The following is an 18,661-nucleotide window of genomic DNA, read 5'->3' on the forward strand; positions in this document are numbered from 1 at the left end:
GTTAGAAACAAGCTATCAATCTACAGATGTAGGATCTTCATTTGATCACTCTTTTGTTACTGCACAGCAGGAAATCAGATCCTGTCACCCGTCCTTATCAACCACTTTGAGTCTGGCCAGATAGTCAGATGCATGAAGAGGTGCAAGTCTGGTCACATGATGGGCCTTATCAAGGTGTCCAGTAGCCCCTCTGTGTCTGGTGAGCACAACTGCTTCTTTCATTCAGAACACTCATTTTCAAGAGCTGACTAATTGTCACGTTCAGACCCGCCCGCCAGTCAGGAACCGCCAGAGCCGCCCGCCAGTCAGGAGCCGCCAGAGCCGCCCGCCGGTCAGGAGCCGCCCCTCAGTCCGGAGCTGCCCTTCAGTCCGGAGCCGCCCCTCAGTCCGGAGCTGCCCTTCAGTCCGGAGCTGTCCTCAGTCATGAGCTACCTCTCAGTCATGAGCTACCTCTCAGTCATGAGCTACCTCTCAGTCATGAGCTACCTCTCAGTCATGAGCTACCTCTCAGTCATGAGCTACCCCTCAGTCATGAGCTACCCCTCAGTCATGAGCTACCCCTCAGTCATGAGCTACCCCTCAGTCCGGAGCTACCCCTCAGTCATGAGCTACCCCTCAGTCCGGAGCTGCCCCTCAGTCCGGAGGAGTTTCCTCAGTCCAGTGGGGCCCTTTATTAGGGTTCCCAGGCCAAGGTCGACGGCGAGGATCGCCGCTCAAAGGACGCTAAGAAAGCGGACAAAGACAATGGTGGAGTGGGGTCCACGTCCAGCGCCAGAGCCGCCACCGCGGACAGATGCCCACCCAGACCCTCCCCTATAGGTTCAGGTTTTGCGGCCGGAGTCCGCACCTTGGGGGGGACTGTCACGTTCTGACCTTTATTTCCTTTGTTTTGTCTTTATTTAGTATGGTCAGGGCGTGAGTTGGGGTGGGCAGTCTATGTGTGTATTTCTATGTTTTCCTATTTCTGTATTTGGCCTGATATGGTTCTCAATCAGAGGCAGGTGTTTTGTGTTGTCTCTGATTGGGAACCATACTTAGGTAGCCTGTTTTGTGTTGGGTTTTGTGGGTGTTTGTCTTCAGTCTTTGTGTGTCTGCACCAGATAGAACTGTTTCGGTTTTCACGTTTGTTGTTTTGTATTTTGGAAGTGTTCAGTTTATTGTCTTTTATTAAACATGATGAACACTAATCACGCTGCGCTTTGGTCCTCTCCTTCTTCCACAGAAGAAAACCGTTACACTAATGTCCTGTCTGTCCTGTTTTTCATAATTGTGCTGATCACATCTGTGATTGAGAGCTAACCTGGAGTGTGTATTGATGGTGTTTCTGCAGCCGTTGAGAGATCCAAGTGTGAGAATCTGGAGGGAGAGGTGGGAGTGGCTGTGGTGCCCGGAGTGGAGGGAAGGATATTCCATGTCCACCCTGAGGAAACAGAAAGCTAACAGTGGGCAGGGCTGTTCCTCGTCTGAGAATTCCACAGAGTAACTAAGTCAGGACTCCATAATTACCGTGGGAGCCAGGGGACATTACATCAAGTCTTTTGCATCTCTCATCTACTGCTTGCTTTTTTTTTATCAGCCTCATAAACAAGGCAGATTGTCAATATAACACTTGGACAGAAACATGAGATTAAAGTAATTCATTGTATTACTTCCAGGAACATTGTGCGATTCATTGACATTGCACTCGGAATTACTCAATACATGTGAATATTGAAAACGGGTCTATTACCATAAATGTATTTATTTTGAATGATACGCAGAGAGGGTCTACATTTGTGACATAGACGGTGTTGGTGTATCAGTATTTGAATGGGGGTAATAAGCAGAAGGGTCTACATGTGTCCATGATAACATTACAGTAATAAAGGAAATGACTTGAGGAAATGCACCACTTTGTTTTTGTGTTGAAACAACCCGACCGGATGTTTTCCTCTAATGAGAGTCTCAGTCAATGTGCAAGGCCAATGTTCTCTATAGCAAATTATCTTCACAACATCGCACGTAGTGTTGGGTGCAAAATCAGTGATTCCCTGCTTCTACTGTTGAAAGAACACTGCTGTAATGGATGTTAATTTGGACTATTATATGGCCTATTCTGTTTGGTGACGTTTTGGTCATACTCTTTATATTTAGGGACTCTGTGACTTGGGTCTTTTCACTCTATTGAATCAAATAAAACCCAGCAAAAGAAAACATGTAGCTCAGTATACTGACTTTATTACTGTAAGGAATTGTACAAATCAATTGTACAATACTCGTGTTACCCAATACTCTAATAGCACAACTGCTGATTTCAAGAAATGGTACTGTGAATACGTTGAATTGCGAAGACGACATACACAAGGAGTGCTCTGGTGCCGGAATGAAACAGAAATTACACGATGACCATGAGAGGCACTTAGAGCTGAAGAAAATTAATTGGATCCGCAATTCACTTCAAAGACGCACTGCTGAGAAACCCATATTTTTAAATGAGCAGTAGAGGCAAAGCCGAAAAATGAAATTAAAATAAAACAATATTACCTGTATGTAACTGTTTTCTGTGTATATCAGTCAAATAAACCATTCAAAATGCTTGAGAAGAGTTATACTTCTGGCAGGAGTGAAGGTGGCTTACAAATTGCTATAAGATCTTGCTTGGGACCTTTGGACTAAGGTTCTACGCATCTGCGCAAAGCATAGTTCTGAGATATCACATCCAAGATCTCAGCAATGTTTTGTAGTGAATTCTTCTTTCAAACCCCATTAAGGTCCTCACTGTAAAGGTACCTAAAGTGCAGACTATCAAAATCCTAAGATATTTGTAAAAAATAAAAAATAAAAAAATGTAGGAGGTTGCAATTGCAGATAGAACCTTATGGTTCTGAAATGTCAATCTGGGTTGACCCATAAGATTCTATATGGCACAGAATAATAAAAGTATTTCAGTCTCAATAGAAAAGTACAGACATTTAAGGATCAAGTAAAGAACATACCCTTCCTTCTTTCTAATGATATCATAAAAAATATAAATTCATGTTCATCACACATTTGTTAAAGCGATTGTTCCCTAAAATGACAAATACACTATATCCTATGGATAACCAGCAACATTGTTAAGTTTAGCTCTGGATGAGTAAACTGATATAGTTTTCTGGTCTCTGACACCCAAAGTCATTCAAATACTTTTTAGTTATCAATAAAACGTGGTAAGTTTGTGATTTTTGTGAAATACCCCTTCCATGGAGATTTTCGTATTGATATAGAACAAGACAAAAACAGCAATGCCTCTCCTAAGGGCCTTAAACATGCTCTAAGGCACCTGTATGTATGTCTTTTTTGCCATGAAGAGCTTACGTTATGGCCATTCTTCTGAAAAAAGTGGTGAAACAAAATCTAAGAAATTTAAAAAGAGGACCAGAACCTATTATATGAATAATCAAGGACTTGGGACTAGAAGGGTCTATCTACAAAATGTATCATTTTGAGATCATTAGTATTTCTCAAGTCCCAGATCTCAGAACTGTTTTGTGATTTCTTCCTCTTTCATGACTCGATAAATACATAGTCTTAAATATAATTCTTTTTGATTGACAACTTAGCATTGTGTGACTGGATTGCAGATATAACCTTATAGTACCAAGTTAAAAGGTGTTTGCACAGACAGAACTTTCAGATTTTTTATTTCCTTCAACGTACATTTCCTTTAAAATGTTTTTATCGGACATACCTCAAATGTAAAGGACCCCCTAAAGAGCAACTCTATGTGAATACATTTTTTTTGTTGACCAAAATGTCAGATAGGTCCCAAGGTCACAAAATTGCCAAACATACTGAAGACTTAGAATCAATCCAGGTACCTTTTTGTGGTTTTGTGTTTCCATTAGACTTGAAACAGTGCGTTAGTGATATTATAGGTTGACTGTTTAGAGATCATGTACTTCTCCAATGCCTCCCATATGGTACCCTGTTTCCTCAATTCAATAGGGTTCAACTGGAACACTGTTGGTTGTATTCTACCAAGCATATCTCCAATTTGTCTGTAGCTTACTCTGCCTCCTCTCCTCCATCCATCCATCCATCCATCCAGCCATCCATCCACCCGTCTACCCATCCATCCATCCATCCATCTATCCATCCATCCACCCACCATCCATCCATCCATCCGACTTTAGAAAGAAGGGAAAAAGAAGTAGCAGAGAAAGCAGAAGATGATGAAGCCGATGACCCAGTTGACAGAATAGATATAGATAATGACCATGTCAATGTCAAAGCGCCAGCCGCGAGAATTGTCCTCAAAGTCCATCGCGTCTAGACGGTACCCCCCGTGGGGAAACTGACGCCTGGCTATTGGACTAGCTTGCCTCTGGAAACCTGGAGAAGGGTTGGAATGACAGGGGAAAATCGGGTTATACCAACTTTCCTTCTGCATCTACATTCATCTTGGAATAGAAAGTGTGCAGTAAGTAATAAATAATAATTCTGTAATCATAAAATAATGATAAAAAAACAAATAAATACATTACCATTTGGTCAACTTATACCAAGTTTAATTTCCGACTGCAAAAAAAATATAACCAATAAGCTTGCTTAATCAAGTCTATACAGTAGAGCCAATAACCCTCACCTCCAAAAATACGGAAAAGTTTCCTGCAGCTTGGGAGCGGCCATTTTGCACAGCTTGCCTTCTGGAAAGTCTGTTTCCGGGAGAGGTATTCCTTCGGGAAGAACGTCCGTGCTGTGTGGTTCAACTCTACAACACAGACAAAAAACAATAAAAGGCTCTTCCTTGGTTTACTATCTCATTCTCTTAGTATCAAACACCATCACTGTTTATCTCTAACTATTCTGGTAGATTCTGGTCGATTTAAAAAAATATTTTCTAATAGTTAAATGCTTTGTATTCATATGTGATCCATACAGGAATCATCATTTTTGGAGACGAAAGAAGTGTTTGATTTCAAGTCGTTCAGAATAATCCCATTTAAAAACCACCCTGTCCAATCATCGTCAAGCACCCTTAATGGGTATGAGGTTCTCACAAGTTACCCTTTGCACACAATCACCTTGCACAATCTATCCGCAAATAGTGTGCAACGAGTTCATAGTTTGTACTTGTGACCCATGTGAACGTAGCTAGGCTACATAAGCTTTGCTGTGGCAGGTTTGACCCATTTTGAAACCTGTCCTTATTCAGTTTACAGCCCTCCATCGTATTCATGTGTTGAAATAGAAGGCTGATTCTGTTGTATTTTCTGGCCAGTGCTGAGCCCAAGGTGTGTAACATTTCCTAGAGGAACTACAGGATCAAAAGCACAGATAGTAACGCCTCAGTAATGCACCATGTCCAGATAAGTACATTTGTCTTGATCTGTTCACGATCTATGCAACATGAATCGTCATAAATGCAGTACAGCTGTTCAAATTTGAATTTCATGACAACAAGTCATTTTGTGGACGATGACAACTGTGGCTTGTGCTCAAGTAAAGTAGTATGTTCCCAATTCTCTACAATGATTTCCTTTCCTTACCTGTGTCCCTTTGTGACCATTGATACGTGGAAGTACTGGATGGTTCCTAGCCTTGGTACCAGTCTGTTTAGCTATTCCACTCCTTGTCCTCCCTGTCGTATGGCTAAACAAACTAGTACCCAGGCTAGATGGTTCCACCACAGCTCGTCCTACTGCAGTCTTCTATAGAGCAGTGGTCACGAGCGAGACAAGGAGAAAATGATTTGGATTTCTGTGCTCACCCTTCTGGAAGAAGACGTGAGTGATGGTGGTCCTGCAGAGTGGGCAAGGGGTGTTGGTTGGACTGTTCTTAGCCAGGGTACGGAGGCAGGGCTCACAGAAGGTGTGGTTACAGGGGTGGCACATGTAGGGGCTGAAGTAAACATCCAGACACACAGCACAGATGAAGCCCTCTCTGTCCCCGGCACTCACATCCTCCTCCTCACTGCTGCTCGATGGGTTCCCTGTCGAACTCTGTAGAGACACAGAGCATGACAATGGAGTTGCTTAGTTATTTCAAAAGAACAGGACAAAAACAGACGGATCAGTTGGGTTTCCTGTGGAACTCTAGGACAGAAAATGGCACATTCAACCCATTCAAGGTTGTAATATAACCCATATGACCTTTGAACTCTTTATGAATCTCAGATGAGGCTGGCAGTAGCCATTTGTGAGAATGTGTTATTTCCCCCCTGAGATTCCATTCCATAATGTGTTCTATTCCCCTGATATTCTATTCCATTAATCTTTATTTGGTGTGTGGGCAGGTGTACCGGTGAAGGCCTGATGAAGGGGGGTGAGTTGAGGGTTTGTTAAATATGAAATAAAATGTTGAAATCAGGTGACGTAAGCCACTGTTTGTAATGACGCTAGGCCTATATAATCTTCCAATATATTATTCTGACAAATGTCAGTTAGTCAAGATTTTTGCCCCTACTGCATGTCACAAGTGTACAGTATACAGTAGAATAGTGATGAATCAAAGATTTTATAGAGAGCTGCTTTACTCCAGTAATTAAAAGCGAAGACAGTCTAGTCCAATAAGCGTGTTCCATTATTAACTTGGAGATGGGTTTGCATTAGCAGGTACTCTAAATCTGGGGAAAGTCTGACATCCCACTAAGCCATTTATAGGCCTGGCACCAAATTTAGGTTTGAACTGGGGCAGTAGAGACAACTATTTTGCTGGGGGGGGGGGAATGGCTACCGTGGTGCAGCTGAGATGTTAGATATTTGGTAGAAAATAGGAAGGAGACAGCCGAGTTCTTCAGACACTCTAGGGCAGGGCTTCCCAAACCTTTTCACTCAGGCCCCCGCATTGTGGAACATCCCGCGCGCTCACACCACGTCTATTTCTATGGGCAAAAGCACTGTTCATGACACAAACTGTTCACACCTCTCTTGTCGGCGGAGAGAAAATGTTGCAGGTTAAAAGCTTACTTACTGAAATTCCACATTTAAAAAAAACAAGCTAAAATGGGCAAGTTGAGTTGATCTGGACATTTCTGACAAGTTATAAATAGCTCTCTAAGGTATGCAATGACTGACATAACTAGAGGAAAATGAATGACTACACCTTGTGTATTCTGCTATTACACCTTTCAAAAGAAAGTTGAAAAGTTGAAAGCAAGGCTGAGTCCCCCCCCCCAAAAAAAATGCTCTAGGGGACCATCACAAGACACTGAAAAAACGGATGAATACACACCTCAAGCACATTGTATTTGTTTTTAAATGTATCTATTCTACCTTATTGTTATCAGAAAGTCACTTTCTTTTTGAAAGACAGCGAGAGAGAGAGAGAGAGAGAGAGAGAGAGAGAGAGAGAGAGAGAGAGAGAGAAATAGAAAGAGAGATCCACAGTTGACTCACTCCCTTCTCATATCAGGGACTCTTCCATTCCTAACATTCATAGTTTGTTGGGGGAAACGCAAAATACGGACTCTTGATCAGCACCTGGGGGTATCTTCATCCTACTCCCCACCAGGGCTCCCATCCCTTCCTACTATTTGGTATCTGCATGTAGCCTTCAGGAGCCTGGAGCCCTCCCCACTCGGTATTACCACTTTCACGCCGTCGCCTCCCAAGGTGTGTCATTACCACGGAACACAACACAGACCATGGAATAGTCGTATAATCACGGCCACAACTCTCCCCTGGCTGCAGACACACACACACACACACACACACCCACACGCACGCGCACGCACGCGCACGCGCGCGCACGCACGCACGCACGCACGCACGCACGCACGCACGCACACACACACACACACACACACACACACACACACACACACACACACACACACACACACACACACACACACACACACACACACACACACACACACACACACACACACACACACACACACACACACACACACACACACACACACACACACACACACACACACAGAGCTGAGCAAAAAAATACAGTACAGCCAGCATTCCCAAAGACACAGCTAGAATGATAACACATAGACATACAATGCTGAACTGGCAGTGTACAAGATTAATCTTGTCACAGAACACAGGCGGTCCTGTTCTGTGAGCTTGTGTGGCCTACCACTTCGTGGCTGAGCCGTTGTTGCTCCTAGCCATTTCCACTTCACAATAACAGCACTGACAGTTGACCGGGGCAGCTCTAGCAGGGTAGAAATTTGACGAACTGACTTGTTGGAAAGGTGGCACCCTATGACAGTGCCGCGTTGAACGGGTGTTGCTGAAATAGCCCGAATCCACTCATTTGAAGGGGTGTCCACATACTTTTGTATATATAGTGTATAACGATAGTAGCCACAACTTCGGTGTGTTTTAAATTCAGTGTTCATAAATCCTGACCCTGTGGACCCACGGTGTATACAGGCTTTTGTTTTATCCCAGTACTATATTTTGCCTTGGAGTATTGTCCAACTCCTCAGTACAAAACTTGAATTTCCACTCACAGTATTCAAACTGGCATCTTCAAGTAATGTAGTCATCTAGCCAACTCCATAACTCCTTCCATAGCAAGTTACTCATAGCAATGCACAAAACCAATCTCATAATCACATGGCCACAATTATATCAGCTAGGAGAACATTGTATGTGTAATGTGTATGGCAGCTTCTACATATGCTAATTGCCATCATGCCCACAGAGAGTGATGTCAGAAACAAAACAACAGCCAGTCACAATCATTCCAGTCCAGCAACGTGACTGTGGATCTGCACCGGCCAATCCAACTGGAATCTGTTCTTTTGTTTGGGTGGTTTTGAAGGGCTCTCTGCCCAAGCGTCATCATGCAGCCAATTCAGATATAACCCCACTTTAACTGCACAGACAATGGCTATTGAGTCAAGCTGGCCGCTGATGGGGCTTGTTAGAGTCAGCGGGACACTCACACTCACATACACGGGCGCACACACACACAGGCCACATGCACACGTACATGCACAGTGGAGGCTCCTGAGGGGAGGACGGCTCATAATAATGTCTGGCACGGAGCAAATGGAATGGCATCAAACACATTGAAACCATGTGTTTGATACCACTCCACCTATTCCACTCCAGCCATTACCACGAGCAACCCCCCCCCCCCCAATTAAGCTGCCACCAACTTCCTGTGATGCACACACATGCACGCAGGCACACAGACACACACACATACACTGACATTGATGGGCCTCTCGAGAGTCAGTTGTCAGCCCACACAGTTACTCAACATGTAATGCAGAGAGAGAGAGAGAGAGCGAGAGAGGTGAGGGAACAATTATCTTTGTTCCAAAGCATAGTACACGGACGGCTGCCTTGTTTTTGTCAATAAATGCCTCCTACACTTTGGGTAAAATGAACTTCATGTACCTACACAACGCGCTTTGTCTGCATACCGCAAAGCTCCGTCCTTGCCGTGACTTGTTTGGCACAGGCACATGTTGGCAAAAGAAACAAAACCGGAACCTTGTCTATTGTGACACATTGGCTGTCTGCTACAGAGCTGAACCATTTACATATGATATCCTCCAGTATGCAAAAGCTACAGTGTGCAGAAACACACACGGGCATGCAAGTCGTCACACACACTGCACACAGAGCACTGCTTGGTATTTGTGTTAATGACACGCTGTTGCAGTAGAGCTTAAAGTTTGTATACAACAACCCAATGTCCTGAATTGTTCATGGGATTTCGTAGCTCTCTCTTTCAGTCAAATGACCTAGTGGCCTCATGGGTGGAATGTTACTAATATTTTCCATGATTTCACAATTAAGAAACATTATTTCAAAAAACAATGCCAAAAACCTGGTGTTTTCTGTGTCAAACAGTTTTGTTATATTTCAGCCTTCTGTGATGTATATAAAGTGTAATATTGGGATGCAAAACTCAAAATGTAATACATTTCAACTCTATATCTGACATGGTACAGGTGTCTTCTTCTTTTTTAAATCACAGAACCATCTGTGTGTGGTGTATACTTTTGTGTCAGAGTAGATTTGTTTAAGACTACCAAGAAACGCTCGGTGTGAATCTGATTTAGACCACTGCAGTAAAAGGTTAACCGGATCAATAAAGTAATCTAAGCTTGTGTGAGAAGCGTTAATGTCCTTTTGTATTTAAATGAATCCGAAGTTTCCCTTCTATACAGCTGGTCCTTTATCAGGAAGCAAGAAGTGATGGCTTCAAACTGTGGCCAGTCAAATGAAAAGATACACACAGCCGACTGTCCATACCACGTCATTTTCAACACGGAGAATTGGAAAATATTTGGTGCATACGTTGATCACTGAGATTCCAACCTATTTTCACCTTCTCTTCTCTAATGCTGAGTTCCCAATACATTATCACTATGCTTTCAACCATCTAAAAGCACAAGCAAATTCCAATGGGAAATCCTGTCTGATTGTTGGCTGAGTTGTCACCTACAGTAAATCCCTGCACTTTCAACCATTTCAAATCACAGCAAAGTTCAAATGGGAACACAATGTTAGCTATTTTGTTTGTTTACACAGCAACGTAATGCGTTGTCACTGCGCTCCGTCTAATAGCGCAACCAGATGACCTGGATTGCATTAAAGTACACGGTGCAAGGGATCGAAGTCGTTTGAGATTCTGTGCAGATTCTTATATCAATTGTGAAGATTTCCACAGACCTGCCTGCGACCACGAACACGCGCCCTTTCTATTATTACATTAAGACGATTTATTGTTACAGAAACCTAAAAACGGGGCCATGGATGTGTTACTCGTTTTAAGGTTGAATAAATACTGCTACATTAGTTTGTAAGATAGCCTTAACAGTAAGCAATTTACCGTCTTACAAAAGTAATGTTGAATTGTATTTGGTTGACAACACAACCAAATATCAACATTTAATGGAGATGTATCTACTGCTTGGATTGTTAGAGCTGAGCTGCTGCCTTAATCTTATTCTTATAATTCTTGAACCTTTATTTTTGGTTGAGATGGAGACGTGAAGCCAACATATCATTTGTTCACTTGTTGCAAGTTATTTACCGTATTGCAAATGTGATATTGAATTGCGTTTGGTTGTCAACGCAACCAAATATCAACATTTGAAGGAGAAGTTTCTTCTGCTTGGACATCTGTGCTTTAATTCCAGTTTGTCTAAAAATGGAATCATTCATATTTCGGATTCACGTCTACATTTCAAACACAAATCAAAGTTAAAGAATAGCACTGAATCAAGTCAAATTTAATTTGCTCTGTTGAACCTACCCTTTGGAATGACTTCCATAGCAACAGTGAATCTATTAGGTGGACATTCCTCAACAATCATTCTCATCGTAGCACATTGGTAGTAATCAATGACAAATATCAAAGCTGAGCAGGGCTGGGCTATGTTAATACTCTGGATGGGAAACCAAAGGGAAAGCTGTAGACAGATCAACTCTCCAGTATGAGGTGCTGTCCAGACTAGAGTTTGTTTTCTTATAGTAGATATTACGTTGAAGATCTGACATTGCTTCAAAGGTAGAGATTCAACATATTTTATACAAGGTGTGTCTATGTTGAAAATTAGTTACTGCGATGACATAATCCTGTGGTTGAAATTGTACCCTCAAAACAACAGTTCAATCCTTTTTTTCAAATCCAATGTATTTGCCACCTTGATTCCACGTCATAATACGTTGACAAATTACTTTGAAACAACATTGGTAATAACCAGTTTGTGCACAGTGGGAGTATATTGTTGAGCAGCAATAATCTTGTATTAAAGGGGAAGTTCAGTATTTTACGACATAATGTTAGATGGTTCTTCACCCTGAAAGTAGTCTATAGGTCAGGAGAAACTGTAATACATTGTTCAGTTTTATTTAAACAGCCACTACTAACTTTAGCCAACGCTAGTTAAAAAACAATTGCGGTCTCTCTCACCTGTCTATTCTCCAGCAGCTGGCTCTGTCTCCATCTCTCTCTCCTCCTCTGCCTCTTCCTCAGACTCTTCATCCTGTTCCTCTCTCTTTTAGTCATCCTCCTATCCATCGCTGCTGGAGCAGAGGACAAGGGCCCAGCCGGAGTCAGCGTCTGAGTCACCACTCCTATCACACCACTACCCCCTGCTTCTCCTCCCTCCTCCTCTTCCTCTTCCTCTTCTTCTCCCTCTTCCTCTTCCTCCTCCTCCTCTTCCAGCTCTAAGCTGCTGTGGGAGAAGAGGCGTGTCCGAGTCCTTCTTCTCGGGGACAATCGGCCAATCCCAATACCTGGCTCTACCCAGAATGTACCTGGCTCTCTAACCGTGTACATGCCACATCGCGTTTCCGGGATGTCCATCCTTTGCGACAGTCTCCTTGGTGACAAAGTGGAGGTTCTGATTCGGATGGATGGGCGGAGTAGGGTGGGAGAGATGGAGCCGGAGGCTTGGCGTGGAGACCTGAGGGTGGTGCTAGATCTTTGGTAACTGGCGTGGGGTCGTCCAGGTGAGGGTAGTCCTCTCTGCAGTCTCCCCTGACCCTCTGGAGCCTCCATGGTGTTAGTCTGAAGAGGGTTAGCGTTACTGTTTGGAAAGCTTTGTGTCCTGCCCCTCCGGTCCTCTCTGTCCCATGTTCTCTCTCTGTCCCTGTCCCTGTTTCTATCCCAGTCACTAGCTCTGTCTCTCTCTTGGTCTCTGGTCTCTCTTTCTCTGTTTCTCTGGCTGTCTCTTTCTCTGTCCCTATCCCTCTCATGGTCTCTATTTCTCTCACCTGCACTCTCTTTATCTCTGTCCCTCTCTCTCTCTCTGTTCCTCTCTTCTGCAGTCCCTTGTTCTCTGTCCCTCTCCCTATCACAGTCTCTATTCCTCTCTCCTGCTCTCTCTCTGTCCATCTCTCTGTAGTCCTCACTACGAGCCGTTCGATGTGCCTTTCTCACAGGCAGCGTCGGCCTTGCTATCTGCTCCACCCCAGCTGAGCGAGCTGAGCTCTCTGGTCCACCGGGATCTACGTACCTTAACCGAGGCCTGACCTCTAGACACAGGGCTTCAGCCACACACCCCAGCTCACAATCCCTGTCTTCTCCACTACCACCACCACCCACGTCATCACCAGCAGCAGCGCCATAAAGACTAGTGGCTCCCACACGCGAGCACATGACCCAGCTCTCTCAGCCCTCACCAGTACACCTGGTATGTGCCCACCCAGCCTACCCTCTCTTCTAATCCAATCACTCCAGATGACCACCTGTCTCTCTGGTCCTCTCTCCCTCTCTCCCTCTCTCCAGTTGATATTACTCCCTGTCCCTCTCCCTGGTCTGGTTGCTGGTGGTTCTGGATGCCCGGGCCTATAGCTCTCTCAGGGCTCAGGGGAGCGTTCGAGCACAACGTCGACCCCCAGATGTTCACAGATTAGAGCAGAGCAGAGCGGCCACCTGCCCTACCCTGGTGTCCGCCTGGGACATACTGCACTGTTGACAAAGCTATAGCCCCCCTGGTGAGCCCCAGCACAAAATGGGTGCATTCAGTCTCCCAATTGTCCTGCGGGGCCTATAGAAAAACATGCAGCCACACAGCACAACAATGCATCCATTGAACACAAAAAACAGAAGGCAAAATAACCAGAGTTTTTGTTTTCAACAAACTTGGTCAGCTCTTTCACTTTCTGGTTAATCAGCAGGGTGTGTGTGTGTGTGTGTGTGTGTGTGTGTGTGTGTGTGTGCGTGCGTGCGTGCGTGCGTGCGTGCGTGCGTGCGTAAGTACATTTCAGTGGAATTTCAACAAGGCAGAAACAATAAATAGATGAGTACATTAACTTATGTATTTTAGTTGTAATGATTCATGTTGCATTACCATAAATATTTTAATTAATGAGTAACTGGTGATTGAATAACTTTTGAGGGGGGAATAATCTATTGACTTAAGAGACAACATTTCTTTAAATAGCATTTAGTGAGTGATGTTAGTGGGTGGTGGGCAGTCAAGGTGTTTGTTTGGGAAACTGAAAATTGTCAATATTATAATCATAAATTAGAAGGTGCGATTTGAAATGGTTATATTTGTGTAGTACATGTAAAAGCAAAGAGTGAGAGGCCCATTCAATCTGTGAGAGAATAGCTCAGCCAGTTCCTGTGCAGCAAATCCTCGACGATGTAAAATGCAAAGGCTATCCGCGTAGAGGGCCTATCACATGCCACTACTAGTCCGTTGGTGGGAAACAGAATCAGAATCGTTCATAGTGTAGCGTACACAAAGTCCACGTGTTGGGCAGGACTTCATTTTACGGTGTAGGACATTATGTAGGCCTACTTAACGACATGGTGAAATGGTAATTACACAATAATAATTCATGTAGGCCTATTATTACTTGTTTCTATGGGATTTACCACTTGACACTCATACGATCCCATCTATGAGCAGCATGTAGGCATTTAGCCTATCGGCAACAGACAGTGAAGAGGACTCCCACAACAGAGAAATTACAGGATAGAGAACATTCAAAAAGAAAAGCTTGCGTGTTCAGGTGTGAAAATTGCATCTTACCTCAGTATTTATGTTTAAGCAGAACACGGGTATGGAAATCATAAGTAATATAATAGGCTAATATAAAACTGTTGAAAAAAAAATCGATTCGAGGTCTTTCATTGGTTTAATAGGCTATTGAGTATGTTTGGAAACATGAAAACTCATAGGCGGGTGTTGGTTTGTTACACGACCTTGGCTACAGAAAGCATGGGATTTTAAGAAAAGCGCGTGAGCGAGTTCTCTCTCTCGCTCACTCTTTCCTCAATAGTGCTTTAGAAACCACACTGAGCTCCAAAGTGCGCAAGCGTAGTTCTTCTTCCTTGCAGCAGATGGCAGCAGATTTCTGTTCTGGACTCGTGCATGGCGCTGTCCATGGACTTTGAAACCTCTATTTTTTCAATCACATTAGGAATGACATATATTATGAATTAAATACCATTTATACTTCGATTATTATATATCACATTGTGAAATGTTCATATTTTTTCCAGATAAATCTGTCTTATTTTTCTTTTGTTGTCATCTGTTGAAGAGATTTACTCCCCCTCTATCCAATGTCCGATGAGATGAAACGCATTTTCAGTTTGGATTCAACAAAATTTAAAAAATCAATCGACAAAAACCAAGTTACTTGTAATGCAGAAATAGTTACTCGTAATGCGGAAAACGGCTTTCGTTTCTTGCATAATTTGATTAGGCTACAGAGGTTGATAAGAATCGATATGCTATGATAAAATGTTCAAAAAGAAGATACAAAAGTCGAAAATGAAACAGAAGAGGAAGGAAACCAGGGGAGAAGCTCTGCTTTTTATCTGTCGTCTGCTACCACCGAAACGACACACTGCCAGGGAGAGAAGGGCAACAAAACTCCGCGGCGACCTCATGGCAGTCTGACGTACACCTACCGCTGCTGGTATAAATGAATTCACGGCGTCACCAGGCGCAGATGATTTGAAGAACCAGTGAGCGCCCCAGCCGTCAACACACACATGCAGACACACACACACACACTCACACACACACAGCAATCTGCGTCATGCGTCGCCGGAACGAAGGAACAGGCACGGGAACTCCGATGGACCCCGTTAGTACCCACACCGGCTCCAGCACGAGGGACTGACCGAGCCTCCAGATTCCCCCCTTTGGCTCCCCTGTCCTATCCTACCGGGCGCGCCGTGTGTGTCTCGGACCCAGAAGAACTATGGACTTTATCAATAACGGCAGTGAAAATAACAATAATACGACCACAGCCTTCCCCGATGTTGTGGATGTCATTCCAGAGTGGGGTGACAATGACAAAGAAAAGGGGTCTAGAAGTGTTCCCGAGGTGGAGCTGAGTTACCAGGTGATCACCTCTCTGCTGCTCGGCGCGCTCATCCTCTGTTCCATATTCGGCAACGCGTGCGTTGTCGCGGCCATCGCGCTGGAGAGGTCGCTCCAGAACGTGGCCAACTACCTGATCGGCTCGTTAGCCGTCACGGACCTCATGGTATCAGTTCTGGTACTACCCATGGCGGCCCTCTACCAAGTCCTGAACAAATGGACTCTGGGACAGGAGATATGTGATATTTTCATCTCTCTGGACGTGTTGTGCTGCACGTCGTCCATTTTGCATCTGTGCGCAATTGCCCTGGACAGGTACTGGGCTATCACAGACCCCATAGACTATGTGAACAAACGGACACCCAGGCGAGCGGTGCTGCTAATCAGCGTGACTTGGCTGATTGGGTTCTCAATCTCCATCCCGCCCATGTTAGGCTGGAGGAAAGCCGAGGACAGGGCGAACCCGGACGCCTGCACCATCAGCCAGGACCCGGGCTATACCATCTACTCCACGTTCGGAGCTTTTTACATCCCGCTTATCCTCATGCTGGTCCTCTACGGGCGGATATTCAAGGCAGCCAGGTTCCAGGTTTGGAAAACTGTGAAGAAATCGGAAAAGGCAAAAGTGTCGGACAAGTGCTTGGCCGTGTCGCCGGCTATTTTCCACAAGAAGATCAACGTAGAGGCGGGGGGCAAGAACTGGAAACACAGCGTGGAACCTACATCCAAGTCCTCGTGCGTAAACGGCGCGGTGAACCACGGGGAGAACTGCGAGTCGTTGGAGATCATAGAAGTGACCAACAATTCTAAGAACCACCTGCCTCTCCCCAACACCCCACAGTCCTCACAAGAGGTTGAGAACAGGAATGAAAAGAACGCTGAGGCTAAGAGGAAAATAGCTCTGGCCAGGGAGCGGAAAACGGTAAAGACGCTCGGTATCATCATGGGCACTTTTATTTTCTGCTGGCTACCGTTTTTCATCGTGGCGCTGGTCTTGCCTTTCTGTGCGGAAAGCTGTTACATGCCAGAGTGGCTGGGTGCCGTCATCAACTGGCTGGGCTATTCGAACTCTCTCCTAAACCCGATCATTTATGCCTACTTTAACAAAGACATCCAAAGTGCTTTCAAAAAAATTATAAAATGCAAATTCCATAGACAGTGAGCCGTTCATTAGTAAAGTGTTTACGTTTACTTAATTCCAATGATGGAGTTTATGAAACGCACAAAAGCAACGTGTTATTTTCAGGGACTGTCTTCTAGCCTACGGTGTGAATTAGAAACAGAATATCCTATGGGTTATATACAGTGAGACGTGGAGAGAGACATGCAGTATATTTGTAGGCCTATTATGCTGTGTACGCTGCTCCTGTGTAGCATATTCGATGTTGTAGATATCTGCAAGGCATCGTTGTATTCCCATGCAAGATGTGTTATTCAAATACAATTCACAGAATTCATGCATTCCATTCACGTGACCTGGTCTCAGAGCATTTCGTATTATTCTGTACGTAAATCCGAGACACTATATTTAGTATGATATGTTACGTTTCGTATGGTATGTATCCACGAGACACGAAGGTTTCCGTCCTACATCATACCAGCTTTGTAGCACTGAAACAATAAAAAACTATCGAAATACTACAACTTCTGCGTGTAATGTCCACTCTTTAAGCACAAACATAGAGGGAGGCTTTCAATGACAGTTGAAAAAGAAATCAAAGAAAGACAATTCATATTTGAGATTCAATTATTTGAATATAATCTGTTATTCTGGAATTCAGGTGATTTATTTTCAAGCACGGCCAATTACGCACAGACAGCCAATTAGGCAACAGGCAATTTTTTTTAGGCAATGTCGAATAAAGCTTAGCTCTAATACGGACCTGGACAGTTAACGCATAAGTATATATGAGACAAATTTAAGAATATAGTTGACTGAATATGAAATGATTTTCAGAGGTGTGAGATATGGATGTTATTGGGTGAGATACCTATGAATGGATGTTGCATTGATCTGCAAAGTAAATGGGTATTGAGCTAAACAGTTGCAACAGTTACATCTTCCATCAACTCCATCTTTTGAAAAATTAGATGTGCAATTTTCAAAAACCGAAACAGCCATTACAGTTCAGATAAGGTTAAAATGATGGGATCTTTCTCTCGCACGCACGCACACACACACACACACACACAGACACACACACACAGACACACACACACACACACACACACACACACACACACACACACACACACACACACACACACACACACACACACACACACACACACACACACACACACACACACACACACACACACACCGATTACAGAGGCAGGCAGGGGCTTGTGCCATTGGAATGGGTGCAGAGCTAGCTATAAAGGTAACATTAACTTGAGACACCTTGAATTGCATTACAATAACAATTCTAACCACATACCTAATGCAGAACATTGATTCTAACCATACATTTAAATGCATTATGTAAATCAGAACGTTTCAAATAAATATGTAACAGATCCTAAAATTACTCCGAAATGCATTGCTTTCGAATCACAAACTCTCTATGGCACCCAAGATGAACACATCAGAAAAAGACAAACAGTGGAATACACATTATTTTACAGAACCATCACTGACTCCCAGGCAACACAGCTGTTTGGCCTATCATCATAGCAATAAAGCTAGCAGCTGTAGTCATAATGTGGGTGGAGGTAGTAGACTGGAGGAGCATGGAGCATGTCTATTCTCCCCCTTACATTAACCATAAGGAACATATACACCTGACCTCAGGGCAGTGAAGTAACTTTAAAGGTCCAATGCAACGGTTTTTATCTCAATATCAAATCGTTTCTGGGTAACAATCAAATACGTTACTGTGATTGTTTTTTAGTAAAAATGGTCAAAAAGAACCA

At 43.8% G+C, this 18,661-nt stretch overlaps 2 protein-coding genes across 2 annotated transcripts; one reads left to right on the forward strand and one right to left on the reverse strand.

The window, feature by feature from the left end:
* Positions 1–1,792: 1,792 nt before the first annotated feature.
* On the reverse strand, positions 1,793–15,001 carry rnf180a (ring finger protein 180a). Its single transcript, XM_055920296.1, has 4 exons — positions 11,866–15,001; positions 5,732–5,963; positions 4,607–4,732; positions 1,793–4,353 (listed from the first exon to the last, which is right to left on the reverse strand). The coding sequence occupies exons 1-4, from the start codon at positions 13,054–13,056 to the stop codon at positions 4,151–4,153; spliced, it is 1,752 nt and encodes a 583-aa protein (XP_055776271.1). The 5' UTR covers positions 13,057–15,001; the 3' UTR covers positions 1,793–4,150.
* Positions 15,002–15,612: 611 nt separating this feature from the next.
* htr1aa (5-hydroxytryptamine (serotonin) receptor 1A a) lies at positions 15,613–17,389 on the forward strand. Its single transcript, XM_055920297.1, has one exon. It carries the CDS (start codon positions 15,624–15,626, stop codon positions 16,905–16,907), a length of 1,284 nt encoding a protein of 427 aa, XP_055776272.1. The 5' UTR covers positions 15,613–15,623; the 3' UTR covers positions 16,908–17,389.
* Positions 17,390–18,661: the final 1,272 nt, after the last annotated feature.

Source organism: Salvelinus fontinalis, chromosome 4 (assembly GCF_029448725.1).
Source record: "Salvelinus fontinalis isolate EN_2023a chromosome 4, ASM2944872v1, whole genome shotgun sequence".
NCBI lineage: Eukaryota > Metazoa > Chordata > Actinopteri > Salmoniformes > Salmonidae > Salvelinus > Salvelinus fontinalis.

Coding starts and splice junctions, on each gene's coding strand:
- rnf180a (XM_055920296.1), bottom strand. CDS start 13,056: ATGTGCTCGCGTGTGGGAGCCACTAGTCTTTATGGCGCTGCTGCTGGT. Junction 4,733..5,731: donor TCACGTCTTCTTCCAGAAGG/GTGAGCACAGAA, acceptor TCTGTGTTGTAG/AGTTGAACCACACAGCACGG. Junction 4,354..4,606: donor ACTTTTCCGTATTTTTGGAG/GTGAGGGTTATT, acceptor ACCCTTCTCCAG/GTTTCCAGAGGCAAGCTAGT.
- htr1aa (XM_055920297.1), top strand. CDS start 15,624: ATGGACTTTATCAATAACGGCAGTGAAAATAACAATAATACGACCACA.